The sequence below is a fragment of the Gilbertella persicaria genome (genome assembly GCF_025201335.1).
Source record: "Gilbertella persicaria strain CBS 190.32 chromosome Unknown B0P05scaffold_86, whole genome shotgun sequence".
Classification (NCBI taxonomy): domain Eukaryota; kingdom Fungi; phylum Mucoromycota; class Mucoromycetes; order Mucorales; family Choanephoraceae; genus Gilbertella; species Gilbertella persicaria.
Genome location: NW_026252047.1, coordinates 27,020 through 50,896, shown reverse-complemented (window position 1 = coordinate 50,896; position 23,877 = coordinate 27,020). Strand labels below are relative to the sequence as shown.

Sequence of the window (23,877 nt, the reverse complement as noted above, 5' to 3'; positions counted from 1 at the left end):
AAGAACAACCTAATTTCGCATGAAGATAATCTGAATTCTTAATAGCAAGTGACAGAAACATTCATTCTGAATTTTACATTAATTTTCAACTGAAAGACAATCCAATAGAATTCATTTGTTTTATAGCTGAGATACAGGCTTTGCTTAAAATAGTTATATGTGATTCAGGAACACACTAGTATGCATAAACCAAGTGTCATTATTACTTGGCCTCAAGAAGCGCTTGATTTTGTACTTGAAGCATAGAGAATAGGGTATTCAATACTTTTGCTCATTTCGTCAAGCAAAAGCTTGACTAAGGTCAACGATCTTGCGGGTAAAATATCACAGTACATAAAAAATGGCTCATCCTAAGCAATCGGCCGTCCCTTCTTAATTCAACTCACCTCTGATTATGCAAGTACTATAAAGAAAACAAGCCAGCTATTGTTTAGTTACTCTCTCAGTATAAAGTTCTGTCAGGATGCCCTGAGTTAGAATATATCTCAGCATTAATAATTACACAAGAAATTGTGGATTGATGACTAACATCTGATTCATGCAATTTAAGAGGCTTTCATAATGTACCCCGCTGGTTATGTATTGCTTATGTAAACGCGCCTAGTTCTCTTTTTTATATTCGTCTTTTCCTTGTGTTTCTTCTTTTTTCTTTCAAAGAAAAATGGACCCAATTCAAGAAATACGTCAGCAAGTGACTAAGGAACTTCATGGTTCTGTAACCATCATTGGTAAAAATCATTGTTCTTTGTAGAGGGAGTATCAACTAACAATTTCACAATAGTACTGGGTGCCTCAGGAGATTTAGCAAAGAAAAAAACCTATCCTGCCTTGTTTGCTCTATTTAAAAATGGTTTTTTACCCGAGAATACTAGAATCATTGGCTATGCCCGTACTAAAATGGACAATGAACAATACATTGAGCGCGTTACTCATTTTATAAAATCGAAAGGTCATGAATTGGAAGCGTTTAAAAAGATTTTGAGCTACCTTCCAGGACAATATGATGATGATGCTTCCTTTATCCATTTGAACAACTTTATCAAGGAAAGTGAACAAGAACGAAAGATTGAGGCTGGTAAGAACCATCGCTTGTTTTATATGGCATTACCTCCTTCTATTTTTATTCCTGTCGCCAAGGGATTAAAGAAAAATGTGTATACTGAGGGAGGTCTTGTTCGTGTCGTAGTTGAAAAGCCTTTTGGTCTTGATAGCAAGTCTTATGCTCACTTAGCTAAAGAATTGGGCTCTTGCTTTACAGAGGAAGAGGTAAGGGGTATTGTAGAAGAACAAGAAGGTTAACAGCTTTATGTTTAGACTTTCCGTATTGATCATTATCTCGGTAAAGAAATGGTCAAGAATATTATGCCTATTCGATTTGGCAACATCTTCTTCTCTCATACTTGGGATCGCATGAATATTGACAATATTCAAATTACCTTTAAAGAGCCTTTTGGTACGGAGGGTCGCGGAGGTTACTTTGATGAATTTGGTATAATTCGAGATGTGATGCAAAACCATTTGTTGCAAGTCTTGTCCGTGATTGCCATGGAGCGTCCTATTTCAACAAGCGCCGAAGCCATCCGTGATGAAAAAGTCAAGGTACTTAAGTGTATCCCTCCTATCTCTGTCAAGGATGCTCTTTTGGGTCAATACACTGCACATGATGGTAAGCCTGGCTATCTCGACGACGAGACTATCAAAAACAAAAATAGTTTGACTCCCACATTTGCTTCTCTCGTCTTGTTTGTTCAGAACGAGCGTTGGGAAGGTGTTCCCTTTATACTGAAGGCAGGCAAAGCTTTAAACGAAGCCAAGGTTGAAGTACGTGTTCAATTTCGTAATGTAGCTGGCTCTCTTTACAGCAATGCTTCTCGTAACGAGCTTGTGATGCGTATACAACCAGACGAAGCTGTTTATTTCAAATTTAACAACAAGCAGCCTGGTCTCTCTTACCAAACCATTCAAACCGAACTTGATTTAACCTATCACCATCGTTATACAGATATGGCTATTCCTGATGCTTATGAGTCACTTATTCTAGATGTCTTGAGAAACGATCACAGTAATTTTGTTCGTGATGATGAATTAGATGCCGCTTGGAAGATCTTTACTCCTTTGCTGTACAAGATTGATGCACATGATAAAGATATTGAGGTAGTTAATTACAATTATGGTTCAAGAGGTCCTGCTGAATTGGATGATTTTGTTAAGCGTTATGGTTATGATCGTTCCAATGTCAATTATAGCTGGCCTGTTCAAAGTGTTGCACCCCATAACCAAAACTGAAATAAAACTTGTTTTGTTTAAACTTATCAAATCAAAATACGCTTACATAAAGCATAAAGACGTTTTAATAAGGCTGGGTAAACTATATTCATAGAAAAGGCTCGAGCGCAATTACGATACCAACGGGTGGCATATGTGTAATTGTTAAATTTGTTTATGCAAATCCTGCCTTGGTTTGTAGAATAGTTTAAGCAGCGCTTAAACTCGGGCGGACCTTTTTCGTATTCTTTGTATGGTAATCAAGCATTAGTATTCATCATACTTTTTATATTAAAGTGAATTAGACGATTCCGAATCGGCCCTTTTTATATATCATCCCAAAACAAATGCTTACTCTCGGCAAAAGTGATATAGAAAGAGAAAAAGCTGAATCATATGAATAAGAACAAGTCGAAATTATCAGAACAGGAATACTGCCAGAAACCCAAATCCAATGCGTACTCTAAACACAAAAAAGAAAAGAACGGATCTAGCCGATATGACTCAAAAACATAGGAAGAAAAAGGAAAAGAGGAAAAGGAGTTCCGTAAATACCTACTAATTGACATTCTTGGTTAATTATTAGGAGGTACAACACATAAGAAAAAAAATCCGTTTAAACAGCGACCAAACAAGATGAATCTAGTTGACACCAAGGTAAGTTTATTTTATAATATACAATAAGGCTGCTACAAAAAAAAAGAGATATATATATGTGTGAATGAATGAATAGAATGAGTGTGATTGTTCAAGTCATAGAATGTGAGGGGGTATATGGTATACATAATAAATAAAATATGTCCTATATGTGTGTATATATACATTAAAGAAAGTGAAAGGACGTTTTTTTTTTGTTTTGCATAGTGAAATCATAAAATAACCATAGATACAGAATATAAAGAAGTCTTAAAAGTTCCATTTTGGCTTTTCAGCATTTTGTTTTCTTAATTGAGATTGTTTGGGTGTCAAAGATTTTCTTTGTGGTTGAGTAGAAGGTGGTGGACTAAAAGGTCTAGGTGAGTTAGATCTCATCATGACAGGTGGAGATGATTGTCGTGATAAGGTTCTAGACATTTGAACCCCTGAAGAACTTCTTGCAGATGAAGTGGAGATAGTAGAAGAAGTGTCCGATGTAGATACACGCCGACTAGTTGGTGTCATTGTTCTTCTTGTGTTGATTGTTGGTGTCTTAGATCTACGGTTCTCAAGAGAAGATGTGGCAGATCTCACTGTCAGTTTATGCAATGCTTCTAGATAATAAACATGAGTACAATGTATATCCAATAGAATAACTCACCTTCAACATGATGTTTTTTTTCTTCATCTTTTATTGGCAAGTAATAATCTTCTTGTTGTTGTAGCACCTTTCCTGATTGTTTTGTTTTCTGGGTTAATGCTGTTTCTGCTTGAGTAATAAGGCCTTCAAGCATCGACCTTATACGTTGAAAGGCGAGGTCGTTTTCCATCTCTTCTTGTTCTGACATAGCTTGATTTGAGACAAGTGTACTGGCATCATCATCATATGGAGGAAACTATCAAAAAACAAGTTTTAGTATACTCGCTTTTCTTTTCTTTTCTTTTACGTTACCTCTTCAGAGTGCTTGTCTGATACGGGTGTCAGGGGTAATTCATTCCTATTTGAATTAAGTATACATTTTCATCTTCAAGTAACATACATTTGTAATCGCTTTTGCAATTCGGCAATCTGTGACGATTGTTGTCGCAACTTGGCTTCCAAAGTACTATTTAGAAACAAAAGAGATGCTTTCTCTATTTCAAGATCGGCAATCTATGTACAACAAGGTAAACAAATAAACAAACAAGTAAAATATCTTGTACTTTACTTTACGGTTCGTCCTTGCCTCTTCAAGCCAAGAATTTTGTTCTTCTGCAATAGGTCCTTTGTTGACAAATTCTCCTTTACCGTTCATAATTGTGCCATGCTTTACTTTAGCAACAACTTTTGTTAGGACATCTTCTTCTTCTTCTTCATCATCGTCGTCAGTTAAACCATCAATACTGTCGAGGTCATCCTCATCCTCATCTTCATTTTGACTTGATGCAGATAAAGATGAAAAGAATGTAGATCGTGAGAGATTGGAGTTACTTCGAGGTCTCTGTAAAAATCGATGAGGATTGACACCCACAGTATTGGCTACTGGGTTGGCTGACTTGAAGTTGGCCCAGTTATTTTGAATATATGTGTGATTTGATGGGCTTACAATCGTAGGTTGTACTCGGGTATGGTTATTAAAGGCGGAATAGGTTGAAATCGTAGATATAGTGGAAGGTGAGGATATAGTTGAACTTAATTGTGAAGAATCCTGGTGTCGTAGTGAAGGTGTTGATGGTCTTACAATATTCAAAGCTTTTGGAAAAGTAACTTCTTTAACTGACATATAATAGGTTGATGTGTTTAATAAAATGATAACAATGAAACAAAAAAAAGTGAGAGAAGGAGAAAAATAGCAAGATTTTTTTTCTTATTTTTATTACTTTTTTTTGTCATACACACAAGACCAAAAGTTAAAAAGTTTTATTCTCTACTAAAAGTAGCCTGCTTTGGTTCCTAATTTATATCCGTGGCAGTTATTTTTTGTTTAATAATTTCTAGACTCCAGTATGGAACTTGAAATCGTGATTTTGCTTGTGCGTAGATCTTTTATAGAGAACATATGTTTTATTAACACAAAATTCTAATGTAACATGTTCTCTTCTTCTTTTTTATTTTTAAAGATCCGAAAGTCGTAGTTTCAAACATCAAGATGACAAAAGAAGTGTTGAAAGTGTTTAATTTATAATAATAGCCAAAAAAAAAGGAGGGAATGCCAAAGAAATGTGCTTATTAATCTTGCTTCATCATTCCAATTCCATTATGCCAGCACTAAAATATGGGAAATGATGTTGTATGAAGTCTATCATTGTAATTCAAAAAAAAAAGAAGTTATTTACGTAAAGATCACATTAAACTTGACTCTAAACCACTTGAGCAATAAGCCACAGGTTAAGGATATCCATTTTAAGCAGGTAAATCAAGACCGCTCTTGTGTTCCAATAACAATATGCATGGAAAAAAATGTCTGTGTAAATAAACAACCTGCCAAAGTAGGTCATACACACACTTTGATGAGATCATTGAATCTAGTTAAGTTTAGGATTAAGTTTATATCAACTACTAAAAAAGATGTTTTTTGACAGTTGCCTATATCAGATTGTTTCTCGTATGTTCATTTAGTGGTTTCATTTATTCTTTATTTAGCTTACGTTACCACGCAAACAACTACATCGTGTTGGAAACATACTTACATAACAACAATGTTCCCAGTACATGACAATGTGCATCAAGACAGTAGATTTTGAAACAACTAATGATGCTATGATATGCATGAATATATTTATTTACATTATTTACTAGAATCTCTTCTTTGATTGACAGTGCTGCCTGAGCCTATCATTAAAATATTCTCTTTTGATTGAAATATCAGATGGGTTGATGGTTGAAAATAAATTGGAAGGTGAAAAGACATGCTAGGATGAGTTAGTTTCGCATAGTAACTAAGTGATACTTACATCCATGAAACTGTGGCAATCAATAAGTCTTTTAGGCATATTTTGAAGGATTTGAAAAATTTCAATTGGATCTTTGATCATTGAAATTCTTTCTTGATTCATTTGAATAATGGTTAAAGCAGCTTGAAATAACACAGTGTGTCCCTCACTATGATAGTTTAGGTTTATTTATATCAGTCATAGTATTTACACTTACAAAAAGAAGCAATCCCAAATGCGAAGTACAGTCTACAAAAGAAAAGTACAAATTAGACTCGTATTTTAAAAAATTCAGGGGACGCCTTACCTCAATAGGCAGAATATTAATAAACATGGTCAAAAACCAATGACTTGTAACAAGTGTCATATGGGGCAGTTCTTCTTGCTGATTATTTTCCCAAAAGCACTTGCCTTCATTTGAAATCTTATCCCAAATACTTGGTATTTTTTCATAAATCATCATCATCAATACCGACTGATCAATGTTAACACCTTCCATGGTTGGATCATACATTTTTTCGGGCATGTAATCATTGACTGTAGTTACCAACAGCCAGAACGCCTCTTCTTCTGTATTCACAAATAGCAAGAAGAGCCCAACCAAGTAATTAAGCGATTGACAATAGCCAATTTGGGGAGAATAAATACTAAACGCCAACAAAATACGCCTCAGTGATTGGAGCTTGGAGTTTGTTTCGGGTTCCATAACAGTAGCGCCTTCCGGATCAACAAAGTAGGCGCATTCAAAATTCGAATTGTCGGGAAACGTACGATGAAGGTCTATTTTAAAATTAGCTACAAATCAAAGGGTGACTTGTTACCTCTTTGTATTACTTCAGCATGTTCATTGTATTCACCCATCTTGATTGCTGTCTTTACAAGAGAACTGTATACATCAGGATTTGCTTCCATTTTCTTTGATGCGCCACTGTAATGCATCCAGACCTAAAAAATGAATTATTTATAAGAACATAATAAAACTCATTTACACTTACTCTTCCTCGAAGGTTACTAGGAACGCCTTTTCGGATAATGGATTTCACTAACGAAATGATTAGTTTCTCATTTCCTGAAGAAGGATCACTTACGAGTAGAATAACTAGCAGAAGGCAGTTCTCCATTGCATCGAGAGAGCATAGCTTGCCATGCTTGTTGTTGTTTTGATAAAATAGGCTGATGATAGTGATCAAATTGACGCAAATGACGCATTTTGATCCATTGCGTAGGTCTCTTAAACCCATATGAATCTCTGCCTATATCAAGTAAAGACTCATCTGCCTTTGCATCTCGATCGATAAAGAAGTAGTCATTCTGTTGATTACTGTAATTAAAAGCCGAGTTAGCATGGAGATCCAAACGCCAAGGCTGATCTTCTTTGTCGATTGGACTACACAGCATGGTTCCACAGTCGAGAAAACCATTGTTTGCCCCTTGATCTTGAATACGAGTGTTTTGGTATGCTGACAAAATACTTGATGAACTAGAGGGAGTGAGAACAAACCGGTCGTCCTCTTCATCCTCATCCATCGATAGTATGCTCTTCTCGCTATAGCTGCTGCTTAATGTAATATCTGATGTGGATTTGTTTAAAATAGGTGTGTCATAAGGATTGTCAATATATGCATCTTGGTAAGGTGGAACGAACGTAGTCTTTTTTCCAAACATTTTATTTGCTGATGTAGAAAGGTATTGGAATAATCCTTGTTGGGTATGTTGAATGGTCATAGTGAAACGAGGGTAAAGATAGAGTTATTTACAAAAGAGAAAGAAAGAGAAAAAAATGCATAATTTTTTTTGGCACTCATAAGCTATATTTATATATAGCCATACGAAGGGACAGCGAAGGAGAATGAGAGAGGGACAAACAAAAGGAGACATTAGTTCACCATCTAAAATTCGGGTTGATTATTTTACATGCTTTTGATTAGGGAGTGGATTGAAATGGCGATTACTAGTGTCCTTTTTTGTTTGTTATTCTTTTTTCTTTATCTGTGTGTATCTTTATGCCCCAACAATCAATACAATCTTGCTTCTTCTTTTTTATTTATTCCTTACATAAACAAAGAGTTTCTTGACATTGTAATTATAGATCAAAAGGAGATTGGAGATTAAATTGTGTTTAATCAATTTGTTTAATTATAGTGTCTCCAGTGCCAATTGGCGCTTTCCAAAAACCCCTTGCACCCAATTTGCTCTTTTTGGTAATTTCAAATTAAATCACTTTCTTGAAGTTTACTACTGGACAGTGAGTTGACTTTACTGGCAAATCCGCGTCAACAAAGTGTCAAAATACTCTTACATAGTTAAGAAGAATATAAGCAGTGTAAGTTTTGCAAAGATTAATTTCTCACGTAGTACAATACTGCTAATTTCTTATAAATAGCCCACCTAAATCATCACTTACCTTATCTTTATTTTTTGGGCAACATTACCTAATTTTCTTATTTTGTCCTTTAACAATAACCCTTTTCCTTCTTCTAAATCTAATTAAGAGCATTATTCTCTTAGGAAGAAACATTAACTTAATTAGTAGTAGACAAGAATATTACCTTCTTTGAAAGAAGCATTATCTTTATTACACGTGAATTTTTATTGAAAGGAACAGTACGCAATTTGATCGCCTTAAGGGACATTATTCTCTTTGGTAGAAACACCATCCCAATAACAAGATAATATTTATATGTAAGACGCATCCTTTATTAATGTTATATCACCAAATAGCCTCTACTCAACATTTATCTTCATATTAAAAACACTTCCGATACTTATTCCTATATTTTATCCTACCTCTTCCGTCAAATTCTTCCTCTCGATTGAATTTTTTAAAAAGCCGAAACAGCAAATTTATGGCACAACCTTGATGGATTTAAAAGCGAATCGAATGTCGCTTTATTGCTCGTAATGAGGCCAAGAATGAAGCCAGTAATGATAGGCAATCCCTGAAAATTTATTATACCTTAATTCATGCGAAATACTCACAACCATTCATAAGTCCGTGTATTATGATATAATAGGTAATGCGTGCAACATTTATGCAAAAACAATGATAAGGAGAAGAAACCAAATCTTATGTACTTTCCCCCTTCGGGCTTTCTCTTTTTTATTCCAAGTCCTTGTCTCTTGCATGATTACAAGTTTGTTATTATCATGCTTTAATTTGTTTCTCGCAATGACGGTAATTTTATGCTTATTAGTAAAATCAAATTTTTGGTAAAGTACGAATCAAGCTTGAGCTTTTTTCAGCGCATTATTATTTCAATATTCCTGTGTTATGCAAGTGAAGGCTATCTCCTTTTTCTTGCTTTATTGGATGCATTTTAGGCGTCAATACCTTCCTTTCCTTGATCCTTTATAGTTGATTGGGTATACAACTCATTTTGTCAAATAAGTAAGGAAATGTATAAGGTGTAGAAAAATGACAAAGGAAGAGGAGTCTGAAATTTTTTTCTGTCCCTATACATTTTTCTAGAGTAACAATAACAATATATAAAGGTCCAGGTCTGAATGAATTGCCAGAAATAGCATTTTACTGCATAAATAGTCCGTAAAATGAATTCAGTTTTAGCCGCAAAACGACCTCAAAATTGCCTCAGATTTACTTCTTTTGAGTTCCCCTATTAAATTACGCATTCTAGAGTATTTTTATGCAAAAACATGACGAATTTTGAAAATGTCATGTTTTTGTAAAAAAGTGCTTACCATACCTCGACAATTTTTTCGGTTTTCACAAAATTGCAATTTGTGAGCGATAGAGCCATTGGAAGTACAGTATATTCTAGTACGAAAGGCTTGTCTGAGGTTGTAAAATATGCTGAAAGTGTTGGATTTGCAAAAGCCTTATAAAAAATGGACGCTAGGATTCAAAAACTGAAATAGGTGGTTTTCAAAAATTTTACAATATCCGGACCGTAACAATACCGTTTTCTCTACACCATTCGATGAGCCTTGTCAATATCTGCAACTCTTGTTATCACAACTTTTTAATAGCTTTTTGTTTTTGCACACTCTTAGACGGTTTTGTGTTCGAAAAATTCAAAGATTTCATTTAAATCGTCAAATCCGAATTAAAGAAAAATAGCTGAGTTCGAACTCGATACACACAAGAGTCTAATGCTTGATAAGTATCAGCCCTCCTTAACTTTGCAGTTCTTCAGAAGACATCATTTGGTGTAGCAAAAGCAAGTTATATCAAGTAATAGAGTATTTAGAAGTACAATAATATCCCTGAACAATATGGGTTCTTGCTACATTATAACGTTTGTCTGCTTAGTACACAGTCTTTCCCTTTAAGTTTTTTTTTTTTTTTTTTTTTTTTTTTTTTTTTAAAGATTTTATTATTGCTCCGCGTAAAGTTACCCTAATGGCACTCAAGAGCGGGCGCAATTCATACTGAATTATACAATGATGCTGAAAGCAAACAAAGTAGAATAAAATAAAAGATATGCCACTGTTATTAGTGGGAAAAAAATACGAGAAGAATTACAGTCTTGTGTGTGCTTGCTTTTCATCTGCAAGCAGTTGCAAAGCAGTACGTGATTGTTGTAGAGTGGTGTAGGCATCAAAAGCTACGTTGTCCATGACAAATCTCCAGTGTGCTTTCCAAGCTTGTGATACGGCTGTAATGATAATGTCAACAAGGGTTAAATTTTTTTTCTGAGTAATCTATTCTAGTGGAGTTTAGCGTAACCAGTGCTTGAATAACATCTTCGACAGTGGTTGTAGGCCAAAGAAATTCGAAGACGGGATTGTTCCAAAAAAACCTCTTTGGTGGGCAATTTTCCCTTTAAGTGGATGCCTAAACTTGCATAATTCTAACCTCTAATTGAACATCCGATCATCTTCGATTGTGAGACCCCAATGACGCGATTTATTCTCTTGACTAAGCAAAAAACAATCTCTTTTTTTTTTATCAGAATGTCTTCTTTTCTCTCTCGTACTCTTCTTGTAACTCACCATTTAAATTCTCGGTCTTTTTCTACCATGACTACTGAAAAAGCAACTTTTGCAGCTGGCTGTTTCTGGTAACTATATTATTCTAATGATGCGCAGTGATTAACATAATTAAGGGGTGTTGAACACATCTACAATAAGCATTTCAAACAACTCGATATCAAATGTAAAGTAGGCTACATAGGTGGCGATTTAGAGAATCCTAGCTATCGCCAAGTCTGCTCGGGGAAAACCAACCATGCAGAAGCAGTCCAGATTGATTTCGATCCTAATAAGGTCTCATATGCTTCTCTTGTCGAATTCTTTTACAGAATGCATGGTAATGTCCTGATTGTGTCAACAAGAAAAAAAAATAATAAGCTTATTGTGCATTATAGATCCCACACAAATCAATGCTCAAGGCCCTGATAAAGGCACTCAATACAGATCAGCCATTTTCTATCATTCGCCTGAACAAAAGACAGTGGCTGAACAAGTGACAGTTGAGGTTCAAGAAAAGCATTTCAAGGGTAAGAAGATTGTTACTGAGCTAGTGCCTGCTGGTATCTTTTACGATGCCGAGGACTACCACCAGGTAAGACATAGGACAGTATCAATAAGATAACTGACAGTGTACAGAAATACTTGGAAAAGAACCCTAGTGGCTATGAATGTCCCACTCATTTCTTGCACTGGTAATTGAGTCACATTGTTGAATAAACGTTTCTTTTTTTTTTCTGTACATATAATGAGAACCATCTCTCTTGTCAAGAGACTCAAATGGTCGTTTTCAGGCAATATGAATCCTCATGCTCTTGTTGTGGGCGACATTGATGATGATAATGTAAATGCATAGTCTGATAAAGACAAAGACCAACACGTCTATAGGAAAACGAGTTTGTGATTGGCAATCTCAATGGCGATCTAGCCATGTTCAAAGGACAGTGTGAAGACGGCTTTCCTTCCTATGTCTGTCGAGGACTAGGCACTGTAAGTGAGTTTTACTGAGTTGAGCTATGGGCTAAAAAATGTTGTCTGTAGATCACATGCATAGCTATAGGCAATGTGAGAAACAACGGCAAGGTAGACAACACGGCGTTTGCTGTAGACTAAAGAGTGTTAGAATTCTGTTGTAGTAATCAATGCAGAAGGACATGCTCATATCTTTGATATACCAACAAAACAGAAGGTCAATACAGACCAGCATATCTCTGTAGATGATTATTTGCGAGGAGGACGACGTTCATCCGACACAGCCAGTGTACAAGCGTTTCGGCGGATGATGACAACCGGCAATGTGTCTATGCACACAGAAGATCCTCGGTCTCAACAAGACGCTAAATCAAGCTCACCTATCCATGATCTTGGAAAGCCAAACTTGACACTCAAAGTACCAGTCAATGTGAACAAAATACTGATTGCAGACATAGACAATGATGGACTGAACGAGTTGATTTTAGCCAGAACAGATCGCATATTGCATGCATTTCAACTGCTGCCTTCAGGTACCACGACAGGACACATATACAAAGGAGTCAAGACACCATCTTCTTTGTCTCCTTCTGCATCTTCAGTCAATCTGCAGACAAAGAAGACCAAGGAAGACAGTTTACTGGATAAAAACATGTGGATATTTGATGGTCAAATCAGTAGTTTGTGCGCCACTACACATCCTCATCATCTCAATGAGCCCTTGCTGCTAGTAGCACAACCAGGTAATACGTTTACTATGATCGATAAGGACGGCAAACGGTACAATAGGGACTTTACACCACAAAAGAGCCGCACATTAGCCCAACAGATCTCTCCTCCGCCTTCTTCCATCCAAGACGAATACATTGTGTCAAAGCAAGAAGGCCAGGAAATCATAGAGGATCCTTCTATAAATGATGATGGTAGAGAATTGAACTTTAAGAGATCGAATTATGTAGTCAGAAACTGGCCTGCGCATGTTGCACACCATAACGACGAGGAAGCAGTAGAGAGTGGTGCAGTAGCTACAGAGATTGTGATGGGCAAAAGACACTTGTTAGGAGATACGTATTCCAGTAGCGAAGTCGGAATGCTTAGTATGGATGGTGAGTACCTTGCTGTGTTGATGATAGATACTGAATGGCCTTCTAGGCAAATTCTCTATTTATGATCTCAAGACAGAGACTATCTCTCAAAAAGACTTGTATGTCACCCATAAACTGTTTAGTTTGGCGACTTTGGACGTTTCTTCATTACCACAGCAAGTTAATTATACTAAGCCTAGTGGAATACAAACACCTATGAGCAGTAATTCTCATTTACGCTTTTCTACAACACCACACAAAGGATCCCTCAATTCTAGGTCATCTTCATTTACAGGTTCTAGACGCAACAGTAAGCACGTAGAAGAGCATACCTCAGAAGAAGAGGAAGAAGAAGATAGTGACTATGAAAGTGAAGCATGGAGTGAAAACGGCAGTGAGTTAGAAGATGAGCCAGGTTGTGATTTGTTTGTTGCCTGTGCCTGGAATGGAGTGACTTATCTGATTGACTGGAGCAAAAAAGAAGAAGAAAAGATCAAGTATCAATTGGTCAAGTTTGCATTTGAAGGACGCGTTTGTGCATTTACTGCTGGTCTTTATTCTGTTGAAAACTATGTTAATGTGCCGTGTTTGTTCTATGTAGATTTTGAGGATCAGATCTATGTCTATTACGATGTCCGTATTACTCCAGGACCAGTGACAGGGTTTATTGATACTATTGATGATGATGTAGAAGAAGCACTGGATAGAATCATAGGCATTGAAAGTGGTATTGAAGCACTTTTAGAGCAAAAACAGCAACAACAACATCCTCATGAAAAGATAGACTTGGGTGATGGATGGCAAGGCATTGCTGAAGAAGAAGAAGAAGAAGAAGAAGAAGAAGAAAAAGAAGAAGAAGAAGGTTATGAAGCGTCCCAGTTTACTACAGACAGAGAAGGTGATATCTCAGATACAGATCCTCTTAGTAAGTATAGCATGATGTATGTGTGTGTGTGTGTGTGTGTGTGTGTGTGTGTGTGTGTGTGTGTGTGTGTGTGTGTGTGTGTGTGTGATAACTGACTGGTGTATCAAGATCTTGCAGAGTTCATTCACGAGTGCTTATATGGATTCCATGACATGAAAGAGAGAATGGAAAGCGAAATACTCAAGGTGAAAAAAAAAATAGCTTTTTGTGGTGATGATAGCTTATACTTTGTTACATAGTTTGAACAAGATCATCTTTCAAACAGGCTTCCACCAGGAGGAGATGTAAGACGCCTATCAGATTTGAACATCAGCCTAGAACCACCTTCATTAGACGAAGACATACTGTTAGACATTGGTTCAGGCATATTGAATAGAGACAAAATACACCAAGCAGAGGAGGAAGAAGAAGAAGAAGAAGAAGAGGAAGAAAGTCATCGTCTGTATCCAGTCAATAGTCAGATTAGCGAAGAATCCTCTGAAAGCTATGACAATGATACGCACATTGTGTCATGGATTGAAGGTTCGCTTATGAATTCATCAATGTTTAATAAAGAAGGCAATGAGAATGACAATCATTCATTGTCTAGTGATTCTTCATGAATATGACACTAATCATCTTGATTCGTTTTGATTTATGCAACCAAAGGCACCCAAACAAATAGGATTTTTCACTTTAGGCAGCATATTAAAAAACACATAAAAAAAATACGTAAGCGAGATTGCATCTAAACTACAGTTCTTTGATTTCTTGTAGTTAAAGTATCAGATACGCTATAAAGCTACAAGTTTGACATGTCGTTCTTTCTGAGCTATAGTATACCCCCCGAAGCAGTGCAAACCAACTTCAAATACCAAGATTTAGGGTTAGAGACTATCCAAGATTTGTTGTAGACCACTAGATGACTATTTACAAGGCATTTTTATTGAGGAATACAATGCAATAGACACAAAACATAGCTGATACATACCATGGCTCATGATTTTGTTCTGCTGCTCAATCGACTTGTTTAGAAGTGTAGACTTGAACTGACCTTTTTTTTTTTTTTCATGCCTGAATTGCTGCTTGTCAATGTGATATCGCACTTGTAAATGCTGCATATAAGCATTGTTGCTATCTTTAAAAACCGATTCAAAGAACTGCAGTATAGGTATACTATTCAAAAGCATATCGCAATCCAGGGAGAAAAAAAAGGGGGCGGAGCGGGGCGGGGAGGGGGCAGCAGCAAATGATCAGGGTTGGACTGTTGTAACAGCGAGAAAAAAAAGCAGTATGTACTTTACTTGTCAATTGATGGATGTAGCTTGGAGCAGAAGTATCAAGTGAATTTCAATGACGACACAATCAGAGGTATTGGCAACATGCAGGTATTTTACTTGCAAATAGTGACGAAGACAGGGTAGAAACAAATATTGCTATGGTTACAAACCTATGCCCACAAAAAACATTAACCCAACACTCTCCTTTCACAAGCCTTTTTTATCCTTGCTCCTCTAAAGGTTTTTTCAGTTTAATTAGTCCTTCTTATGAAATGACCGAGTCCGAGCGATTAAAAGCCAAATTAGGTCGTGCGCTCAAAAGGACTATTATAAATATGAACTTCTGTGGATCCCCATCCGTCAAAAAATGATTTTCACAAAACCACCAAACCAATGGTACCATTCGATTACTGGGCTCAAAAGACCATGTTCTAAATAAAAAAGCGGACTGTTTTGATAATGTAGTTGTCGAGGAATGGGCCATCAAAGAATGATGCATTTAAGCAGTGCTTTGAGCATTTTTGCTCTAGATGACATATGAAACTGCTAGCAATGAACTTATGAAAGACACATTATGCTATCTAGAGTACCAAAGAACACGGAAGAGTAGAAATATAGGCACCTTGTAATGTACATATGGGGCAAATGAAAATATGACATACTTGATGGCTGTTTGGGGAGATTGAAAAGGGAGGGGAACTCCTGCCGCATCTGAAATCGAGCTTTTGCTTAGAATTGCATAAAGACGCAGTTATTTCGCCTCGACACAATGACAAAAGTTGTTGATCTTTGTTTTCTGAGTCTATTGATGTAAAGATCACGGTAGCTCTGTTACTGGAACCTTGAGAGAATGTGCAAAAACACTTGCACGGCTTTTTGCTCATATCTTATCATTTTCGTAAGAGAATTGGCAAGCAAACACATTCACCAAAAACTACGTCCTCTGACGCACATTCTGAGTATTTGAGCTGGTCTATAGTTTTATTTTTTGTCTTGTAGCGTCAAAAAGAAGCTCAATGAGTTGTCAACTTGGCATTCTTGATGAGTAGTACCCTTTGGTTTTAAGAGATTTTTGACCATTTTTTACTAGTCGCTTTTTTTTTTAGTGCAAATCAACCCCAAAAGTACCGTGTATGTTAGTAGACATGACCTGTAGGTATCTAAAGCATTTATGCGTGCGTAAACAGGCTTTATACTACCTTCATATATCTAGAAAAAAAGAAGTTATGCGTGGACTGCTATCTTTTTCACTGTTGGATCATTAGTTTGCCTGAAATCTCTATTGCATAAGCAAGTAATAAACTACCGAACAGCTTCATCTACATAAAATACTATATCAAAAAGGCACTTGATCCGTCCTAAACAAAGAAAGGGAATGTTTTAGCTATGAAAGATACCAAAGTGTTGAAGGAAGGAGAGGAGGAGGAGGACAATCACTTTGACTTTATGATGCATGATGCATGAAAGAAGAGCTTTAGCACATGTACTGAATATAGTACAAACTACCATAAACTCACAGCTCTAATTGTAATATTTACTTTTGATATAATAAAGATACATTCAGTTTGAAAGGCACTATAGTTCAATCAAATCAATCGCATATTCTCCTGCGAAAACCTTTGACTATCGAAGTATATTTATACACTTGATTCAGAGCATTGATTCTTATTACTGTGTGTCTTTTGGGCTTTTTTTTATTTTTATTTTTTATTTGCTAGTTTTGTAGTCAAGAAGTACCTTTGTTGTAGCAATATTTGTTTCTACCCTGTCTTCGTCACTATTTGCAAGTAAAATACCTGCATGTTGCCAATACCTCTGATTGTGTCGTCATTGAAATTCACTTGATACTTCTGCTCCAAGCTACATCCATCAATTGACAAGTAAAGTACATACTGCTTTTTTTTCTCGCTGTTACAACAGTCCAACCCTGATCATTTGCTGCTGCCCCCTCCCCGCCCCGCTCCGCCCCCTTTTTTTTCTCCCTGGATTGCGATATGCTTTTGAATAGTATACCTATACTGCAGTTCTTTGAATCGGTTTTTAAAGATAGCAACAATGCTTATATGCAGCATTTACAAGTGCGATATCACATTGACAAGCAGCAATTCAGGCATGAAAAAAAAAAAAAAGGTCAGTTCAAGTCTACACTTCTAAACAAGTCGATTGAGCAGCAGAACAAAATCATGAGCCATGGTATGTATCAGCTATGTTTTGTGTCTATTGCATTGTATTCCTCAATAAAAATGCCTTGTAAATAGTCATCTAGTGGTCTACAACAAATCTTGGATAGTCTCTAACCCTAAATCTTGGTATTTGAAGTTGGTTTGCACTGCTTCGGGGGGTATACTATAGCTCAGAAAGAACGACATGTCAAACTTAAGGAAGGGTATTTACTACTTCTAATCTCCTCGTCTTTTTGTAGTTTTACTCTCATGAAAAGTTAAATTCTATAAATTTTCTACGCCTATTGTTGCGGAGTGCATTACTCAATCAACGCTTGATTTCAGCTCTTGAGACCTAAAGAGGATCATAGTCATGATGTTTCCTTGATGCAGCAAGATCGATAATGAGTGTGACAGCCTTTTGCATCAATCACAGACTGGTATTGGTCGATTAAGCATGTAGTCGTATGAATGTAATTATGCAATTGACAAAATTATTCATATCCGAGTCAATGTTTTACATAGACTGGTTCATGTCTGTTACTAATGTATCTCCCTTTTTCCTTATAGCCTAATGTAAATATTGTTTGTGCTCTGCTTATTTAACATTATATTTTTGCTCTTTCATTTATCTCTATTATTCAAATTTAATGATTATCGTATTGCCTTATTTATTCAAACTATCAATGGGTACAGTGAATGCATTGTCTTTTTTTTTTTATCCAGCACAACTTCTTTTCTTATTTGAGTCGTTTCTCAAGTCATTCAAAAGAAGAATGCTTCTCTTTTTCGTTTAAATCAAACAAAGTTAAAGATGCACTTGAAAAGGAAATAAAAGTGTGCGAAAAAGGCAAAAAAAAAGCGCCTCTTTTTTTTCCTCCCTCTCTCCCTTTCTTTTTCTCATACAACAAATATGGCCAATGTCAGAAGAGTGCGTTGGACGCAGCACGATAACGATATGGATGAAACACAAGAATCTGCAGCTCCATTTCCTAATGGATACAACACTACACCTTGGCCTTTTACTCATTTTACTACACCACTCTCTCACAACCCTTATTTAGATGAAGATGACTATAGCGATGACGAGGACCAATCCAACAGCGATGAAGATGATGAATCAGCCTTCAATCAACTCTATGCTCGTAACCAAGCCGTATCAGCCGTAGCACCCGAAATAAGTCATGAACGACTGGAATGGCAACAAATGCTTCAATCTGTTCTTTTGGGTGAAGTCATCAAGTCTGAAAAGAAACGATTGTCGAGCTCAGACAAGTTTACGCAAGAGAAACCAACACAAGAAATTTGGTTATCGCTTCGTGCGTTGTTGCGTGGAAGAACCATTTTACAGGAACAGAAATCATTGGAAGAGAACCGCAAAGAAATCGAAGGTGTGCTACAAATGGTGATGGACTTCAAGATCGATCAGAACGAAGCAGATTCAGCTCTAAGAAGAGTAGCCGAAGTGTTGAAGAATGTCGATCGCATCGAATCACTGTATACAACGCGTGCAGCATTGATCCTTGCTCATCCAAAATACGGCTCAGTTGAATTCCAGACCAAACTCGATGCATTGAATTCATGGTGTACTATCACTCGCAGTCTAAGCATGCAATACAAAATCCTCAGAAACTGGACTGGTTCGGAAGATCTTCAGATTGCTCGCAAAAAACCACAAGAGATACAAGACGATAAACGGAATGATATCTCGTTTGTTGAACGACTCTTGAAAGAATCAGCCCTTCAAGATACATTCGATAAGCGTACATTATCTGCATTGAATCTGCTTTTACTCAAGTCAAAAGAAACCATGATTTACAATGCAAATCAGTTTAAAGAAATGAATTTGCCTTCTTTTATCTCTCAACTTAGACAATTGGCTTATTTTCCTATTTCTTTAGTAGAAGAAGCCTTAAAGCTTCGTTTAGAATACAAGAATCGTATGCAAGAACCACCGAAGCAAATGGTAGATGCCATGATGGAAGATTACCGTAGTTTGCTATCGCTTGCTTGCCGAGTCAAATGTCAATACGAGGAACTCGCTAACTCAGCACCTGGCTGGAAACTTGACGATAATGAAGAGCCATTTGATCGCAACTATGACAATGTGTTGATGGAATCTGTGCGTTTCTACTTCAAGTTGATTACATGGAAATTAAAGCTAGAAAAGGAAAATAACCTCAGAGAAAAAGAAGTGATGGAAAAAGAATGGGCATTTCTACAGGGCACAGTATGTCAAGTTGTGGATAAGGCTGATTGGGAATGTGCAGAGCAATTTTGGCAAGTTAAGTCTAGGATGAATACGTGTTTACTTACTCCCATTTAGTTCTTTAACCAACCGTCTTTTGGCAGATGTCATGCATGATTATATTTCCAGCTTAAAAGTACCGCCTGAATCAGTCGATGGAGGCATCGAAGTCAAATACACCAAATTACTACATACCATGCGAATGCGTGCAAGAAAGCTATTGCAGTTTGCCAGGTAAGGCCCCATTGATCTCTTGATTTAGGACTCACTCAGATAGATTTTTCATGAGCCAGTTTGAAAACTCGGCTGAATATGTGCTTGAGAGTGATCATATGGACAAATTCGTGACATGTCTTGTCGAAACAGGCCATTTTTTGGTCTATACAGGTTCATTTGAAGAAGACAGAGTATATATCATTGCTTCTCCTTCTCTTTATGGAAGAGAAGAAATGATCCAAACACTGATTCGATCTTGTTTTGCCAACAGTAAAGCACCACAACCTTCCACACCTTTAACACCCAGTGAACTCACGATACAGAATGGAGAATACGATGATTATATCTTGATATTTTCACCATGGCAAAATATTATGTGGACAGGCGAAGTGGTTCAGGTACCAACATCATTTATTCATCTCGGTATCAAGACAAGGCGAGTACGTCTCACGACAGGTGATGCTCAAAAACTCAATTCAGCCAAATCAGCCTTTTGGTCTGCCGTACAACATTCAGGCATCGAAATCATTCAAGAACACCGTGCCCATATTCCTCGTATCAATAAGGAACTCTACAAGATCAAAATGACTGTCTTTAAGCTGGCTGACTCCACCATTTCAAGTGTGAGTATGATCCGTGACCAAACACTAGGACTAGGGTGCCAAGAACTTGTAGAGGAATGCTTTAGTTTTGCTAGTGATTTCGGTATTCGGGCCAGCAAGTTTCTGGAACTGGCTGTTCGGCTACAACTCGATCTGAAGCTTGTCCGACTCGCAATTGACTGGATCTGTTTTATCACGGATGACTGTATACCTTCTGATCGAAAGACGTTTCGTTGGGCTGTAGCCGCATTGGAATTTGTACATATGATGACACGCGGTGTGAATATTTTGGCCCTGACAGAGAATGAGTTTGCTACCCTTCAGAGTAAAGTAGCGCGTTGTGTTGCTCTGCTGATTTCTCACTTTGATGTCTTGGGCACACGCTATACCTATGAACTCCAACTGAAAGAAGACCAACAACGTCGTCGTGGTCTCACAGCCAAGCGAAATTCGTACATGACAAGCAAGGGTTCAGACAAAGACAATATCACGACCAGTTCCACATTTGGTGCTGCCAATGACACTGCTATCACAGGTGGAGGAGGCGTGATCTATATCCGTGATGCCTGGATGCGCAAAATCACTGAACTGGAATCCAAACGGACTGAAGATGAACAAGAGCGCAAGATTATTGGTAAAATTCTCGATGACCAAAAACCAGAAGATCAGTCGCTTGTCTTCCTTGCTCCTTCGTCTTCCAATATCTCATTCAAGTGGCAACAAGGTCGATTTATTGGTGCAGGTACGTTTGGTTCAGTCTATTTGGCGATCAATTTGGATACTTCGACTGTCATGGCTGTCAAAGAAATTCGATTCCCAGATTCAAGTTCACTTTCCGCTTTGCATAAATCTATCAAGGAAGAAATGAAAGTCATGGAGATGCTGCATCACCGAAATATTGTACAATACTATGGCATGGTAAGCAGTATGCATTTGAGTGACATGACTCATTCTACGTAGGAAGTACACCGTGACCGTGTGTATATATTTATGGAATACTGTGAAAATGGTAGTCTAGGTGCTCTTTTGGATCATGGTGGGCGTATTGAAGATGAACTGTATGTGGTAGACTATGCTTACCAACTCCTCAGTGGTCTTGCTTATTTGCACGGCAATAATATTGTACACCGAGATATTAAACCAGATAGTAAGTGTCTCTATGACATCATGACATTAACAAATAATATAGATATCTTGATTGATTATCAGGGTCAATTAAAGTTATCAGATTTTGGTGCAGCCAAAATCTTGGCCAAGGGACAGAAGACCATGGGAAGGACAACAGTGAATATGAATGTCAACAGTTTAGCGGGTACACCTATGTACATGGTAAGTCTATCTATGGTATTTCGTTGACGTTGACCAAGTCATTCTAGGCTCCTGAAGTTATTACAGGTAGTAATACAGGTCGAAAGGGATCCATGGATATCTGGTCACTCGGTTGTTGTATTGTCCAGATGGCTACAGGTCGTCGTCCTTGGAGTACACTGGAAAACGAATGGTCTGTCATGTACCATGTAGTGACAGGTCATCCCCCACTACCAGATGCTTCTCAACTCTCAAGTCCTGGTATTGATTTCCTAAAGAAATGCTTTGTGCGTGACCCCAATAAGCGTCCTACAGCTGAAGAGCTTTTGAACCATCCTTGGATCACAAGTTATTTAGATAGTTATAATGAAGAGTCTCAATTACCACCACCTACCCAAGAAGGAGAGACTGCTGAAGACATATTGGCGCATGGGGATGAAGGGTGGATCAATACAGCTCATGATTTATCAGAATACAATCATGAACCGCCTGCCATGATACGGTCTATCAATTCAGCTCAATCGCTTGAACGTCCCTTGATACGTAGTATTCCAAACAGTCTAGCGATTGATGGCATGGTGGCTAGTCATGAAAATGGTGCACAGGCACAAGCTTATTTTCAAAATATAGCAGAACAACATGCTAAAGATGCACAATGGGATCCCAATGCCTGATATATATATATATATATATTTATAACACAAATAAATTTTCATAATAACTTAAGCCAGTTGGCCCTTCATCACGGCAAATAAGTCCCATACGCTCAGTCACGATCAATTGTTCTGTAGCCACTGCCAATGCTAAATCCTCTATTTCAGCTAGTCGAATAGCCGTCAATACGCCTTGGTTTTTGACATGTTTGAGTATACGAGAAGCTGCTCTTGTATCATCCATATCAATTGACTGAATCACTAGTAATCCACTTGAGAATTGGCGTAATCGAAAAGGTAGTTTGAGTGCTTCAAATTGTTGACTTGCTTTGTATAAATCCTCAGGTGAAATCAAGGCTTCATTGAATGTTAGTCACCAACTGATTGCTTCCTGTTACACTCACCAACACCTCTTGCTCGATTAAACAGACAATAGATATCAGTTAAGGATTTCATGTCATCTCTATCAAAAAACTTGCTTAGGAAATCAGCCAATTCTTTGGCTAATTCTTGATGATAAATTGACCCTGCAGAACCTCTTTACCAGATTAGCTTTTGTCTGTCCATGCCACACTTACTTTGTCACGGGTGAAGCAATACCCAAGGCAAGTAAATGCGTACGCAGTGTGGACAATTCATTATCTTGATCTTTACTGACTTTGTTCGATATCGATTCTGCTAATTTGACCATTTCAGTTGCTTTTGTCATCAGCCTGTCTAGATCTTGGAAAGCATCCGTCATGGTCTCATTGGTTTCAAGTGTTGTCTTTTTGATTCTGTCTTCAATGGCATCTAAACCCATGTTATCTACCTGATCAAACGTGTCCTAACTTACTGATACCAACACCACGGACTGCAGTAGGTGTTGTAGGTGTGTTTTTAGCCTAAACGAAGAAAGAAAGAGAATAAGTTTAAGTCAAAGAAAGACATACCTTTTCCCATTGTTTGACTTGGAGTGCTTGTTTGAGTTTATTTAGAAAGGCAGCTTGTCCTCCATGTCGAAAAGACAAACGTACTTGTCCTGGTCCATGGGTATATGTGGTGATGGCTCTAGGTAAATCGGATCCACACATTTCACATTGAACCATACTTGGATGATTCTGAAACGTACAGATAGTGCATGTACTACTATCATCCACATGGGCCTGAACAGGCACGACCTTGTCTACATGTTCGTTTCGGACACCGCATAGTTCGCATGTATCTGCTGTTGCTTTGTTTGAAAAGAAACAGATGGAACAAGCCCATGTCGTGTTGTTTGTTTCTACAGGTTGACTTTCATTGACATCAATAATGATTTTAGGTGACGATCTTAAAAATCCACTCTTAAACAGAAGGTAAGTGAGATGCACGTCTAACAATACTCACTTTACATAGTTTTCAATGTCTTTGATGAGACTTAGACTGAGTTCGACCGAGTATTCTAAAGGGTGTGTGTTGTCTACATAGATGATGCGATGCGAAGTCAAGTAACAAATACCATCTTGGTAATGATTGAGTTTTTCTTTTCTAGTCATCGTCAGTGATCATTTGAAATAAAAAGAATATATATATATGTATATATATATACCCTTTATAAAGACCAACATGGCCTTGTTGTATTAAAATAGACTCATCAGGTAATAATTCTGGTCTACGGGAAGAAGATAAACTTGTCTCTTTAAAGTATTCCATCCAATACGAAGAAAAAGAGAAAGATAAAAG

General features: G+C 37.3%; 8 protein-coding genes across 8 annotated transcripts; 4 read left to right on the top strand and 4 right to left on the bottom strand.

Moving 5' to 3' along the window:
• Positions 1 to 897: 897 nt before the first annotated feature.
• Positions 898 to 2,286, top strand: B0P05DRAFT_481749 (glucose-6-phosphate dehydrogenase; the record flags this gene model as incomplete). Its single annotated transcript, XM_051575195.1, has 2 exons — positions 898 to 1,266; positions 1,315 to 2,286. The coding sequence occupies 2 exons, from the start codon at positions 898 to 900 to the stop codon at positions 2,284 to 2,286; spliced, it is 1,341 nt and encodes a 446-aa protein (XP_051429137.1).
• Positions 2,287 to 2,908: 622 nt separating this feature from the next.
• On the bottom strand, positions 2,909 to 4,705 carry B0P05DRAFT_566269 (uncharacterized protein). Its single transcript, XM_051581039.1, has 5 exons — positions 4,110 to 4,705; positions 3,942 to 4,054; positions 3,854 to 3,899; positions 3,563 to 3,797; positions 2,909 to 3,512 (listed from the first exon to the last, which is right to left on the bottom strand). The coding sequence occupies exons 1-5, from the start codon at positions 4,662 to 4,664 to the stop codon at positions 3,172 to 3,174; spliced, it is 1,290 nt and encodes a 429-aa protein (XP_051429136.1). The 5' UTR covers positions 4,665 to 4,705; the 3' UTR covers positions 2,909 to 3,171.
• Positions 4,706 to 5,568: 863 nt separating this feature from the next.
• Positions 5,569 to 6,302, bottom strand: B0P05DRAFT_364700 (uncharacterized protein). The gene is made up of 3 exons (XM_051573633.1): positions 6,122 to 6,302; positions 5,836 to 6,063; positions 5,569 to 5,793 (listed from the first exon to the last, which is right to left on the bottom strand). Exons 2-3 carry the CDS (start codon positions 5,935 to 5,937, stop codon positions 5,677 to 5,679), a joined length of 219 nt encoding a protein of 72 aa, XP_051429135.1. The 5' UTR covers positions 5,938 to 6,063; positions 6,122 to 6,302; the 3' UTR covers positions 5,569 to 5,676.
• On the bottom strand, positions 6,028 to 7,212 carry B0P05DRAFT_481753 (rab-GTPase-TBC domain-containing protein; the record flags this gene model as incomplete). The annotated part of the gene is made up of 5 exons (XM_051575196.1): positions 6,028 to 6,063; positions 6,122 to 6,594; positions 6,636 to 6,759; positions 6,810 to 6,856; positions 6,903 to 7,212. 5 exons carry the CDS (start codon positions 7,210 to 7,212, stop codon positions 6,028 to 6,030), a joined length of 990 nt encoding a protein of 329 aa, XP_051429134.1.
• A 3,403-nt stretch (positions 7,213 to 10,615) lies between these two features.
• Positions 10,616 to 11,482, top strand: B0P05DRAFT_566255 (uncharacterized protein). The gene is made up of 4 exons (XM_051581038.1): positions 10,616 to 10,835; positions 10,881 to 11,083; positions 11,142 to 11,338; positions 11,383 to 11,482. The coding sequence occupies exons 1-4, from the start codon at positions 10,729 to 10,731 to the stop codon at positions 11,440 to 11,442; spliced, it is 567 nt and encodes a 188-aa protein (XP_051429133.1). The 5' UTR covers positions 10,616 to 10,728; the 3' UTR covers positions 11,443 to 11,482.
• Positions 11,423 to 14,328, top strand: B0P05DRAFT_566251 (uncharacterized protein). Its single transcript, XM_051581037.1, has 6 exons — positions 11,423 to 11,587; positions 11,632 to 11,733; positions 11,785 to 11,826; positions 11,867 to 12,821; positions 12,868 to 13,725; positions 13,834 to 14,328. Exons 1-6 carry the CDS (start codon positions 11,492 to 11,494, stop codon positions 13,962 to 13,964), a joined length of 2,184 nt encoding a protein of 727 aa, XP_051429132.1. The 5' UTR covers positions 11,423 to 11,491; the 3' UTR covers positions 13,965 to 14,328.
• Positions 14,329 to 18,014: 3,686 nt separating this feature from the next.
• Positions 18,015 to 22,262, top strand: B0P05DRAFT_566249 (uncharacterized protein). Its single transcript, XM_051581036.1, has 6 exons — positions 18,015 to 19,426; positions 19,473 to 19,628; positions 19,672 to 21,130; positions 21,173 to 21,359; positions 21,402 to 21,541; positions 21,589 to 22,262. The coding sequence occupies exons 1-6, from the start codon at positions 18,060 to 18,062 to the stop codon at positions 22,192 to 22,194; spliced, it is 3,915 nt and encodes a 1,304-aa protein (XP_051429131.1). The 5' UTR covers positions 18,015 to 18,059; the 3' UTR covers positions 22,195 to 22,262.
• Positions 22,129 to 23,876, bottom strand: B0P05DRAFT_566244 (EAP30/Vps36 family-domain-containing protein). The gene is made up of 7 exons (XM_051581035.1): positions 23,744 to 23,876; positions 23,547 to 23,682; positions 23,106 to 23,498; positions 23,009 to 23,057; positions 22,752 to 22,965; positions 22,578 to 22,711; positions 22,129 to 22,530 (listed from the first exon to the last, which is right to left on the bottom strand). The coding sequence occupies exons 1-7, from the start codon at positions 23,845 to 23,847 to the stop codon at positions 22,214 to 22,216; spliced, it is 1,347 nt and encodes a 448-aa protein (XP_051429130.1). The 5' UTR covers positions 23,848 to 23,876; the 3' UTR covers positions 22,129 to 22,213.
• Between the last annotated feature and the right edge of the window lies 1 nt (position 23,877).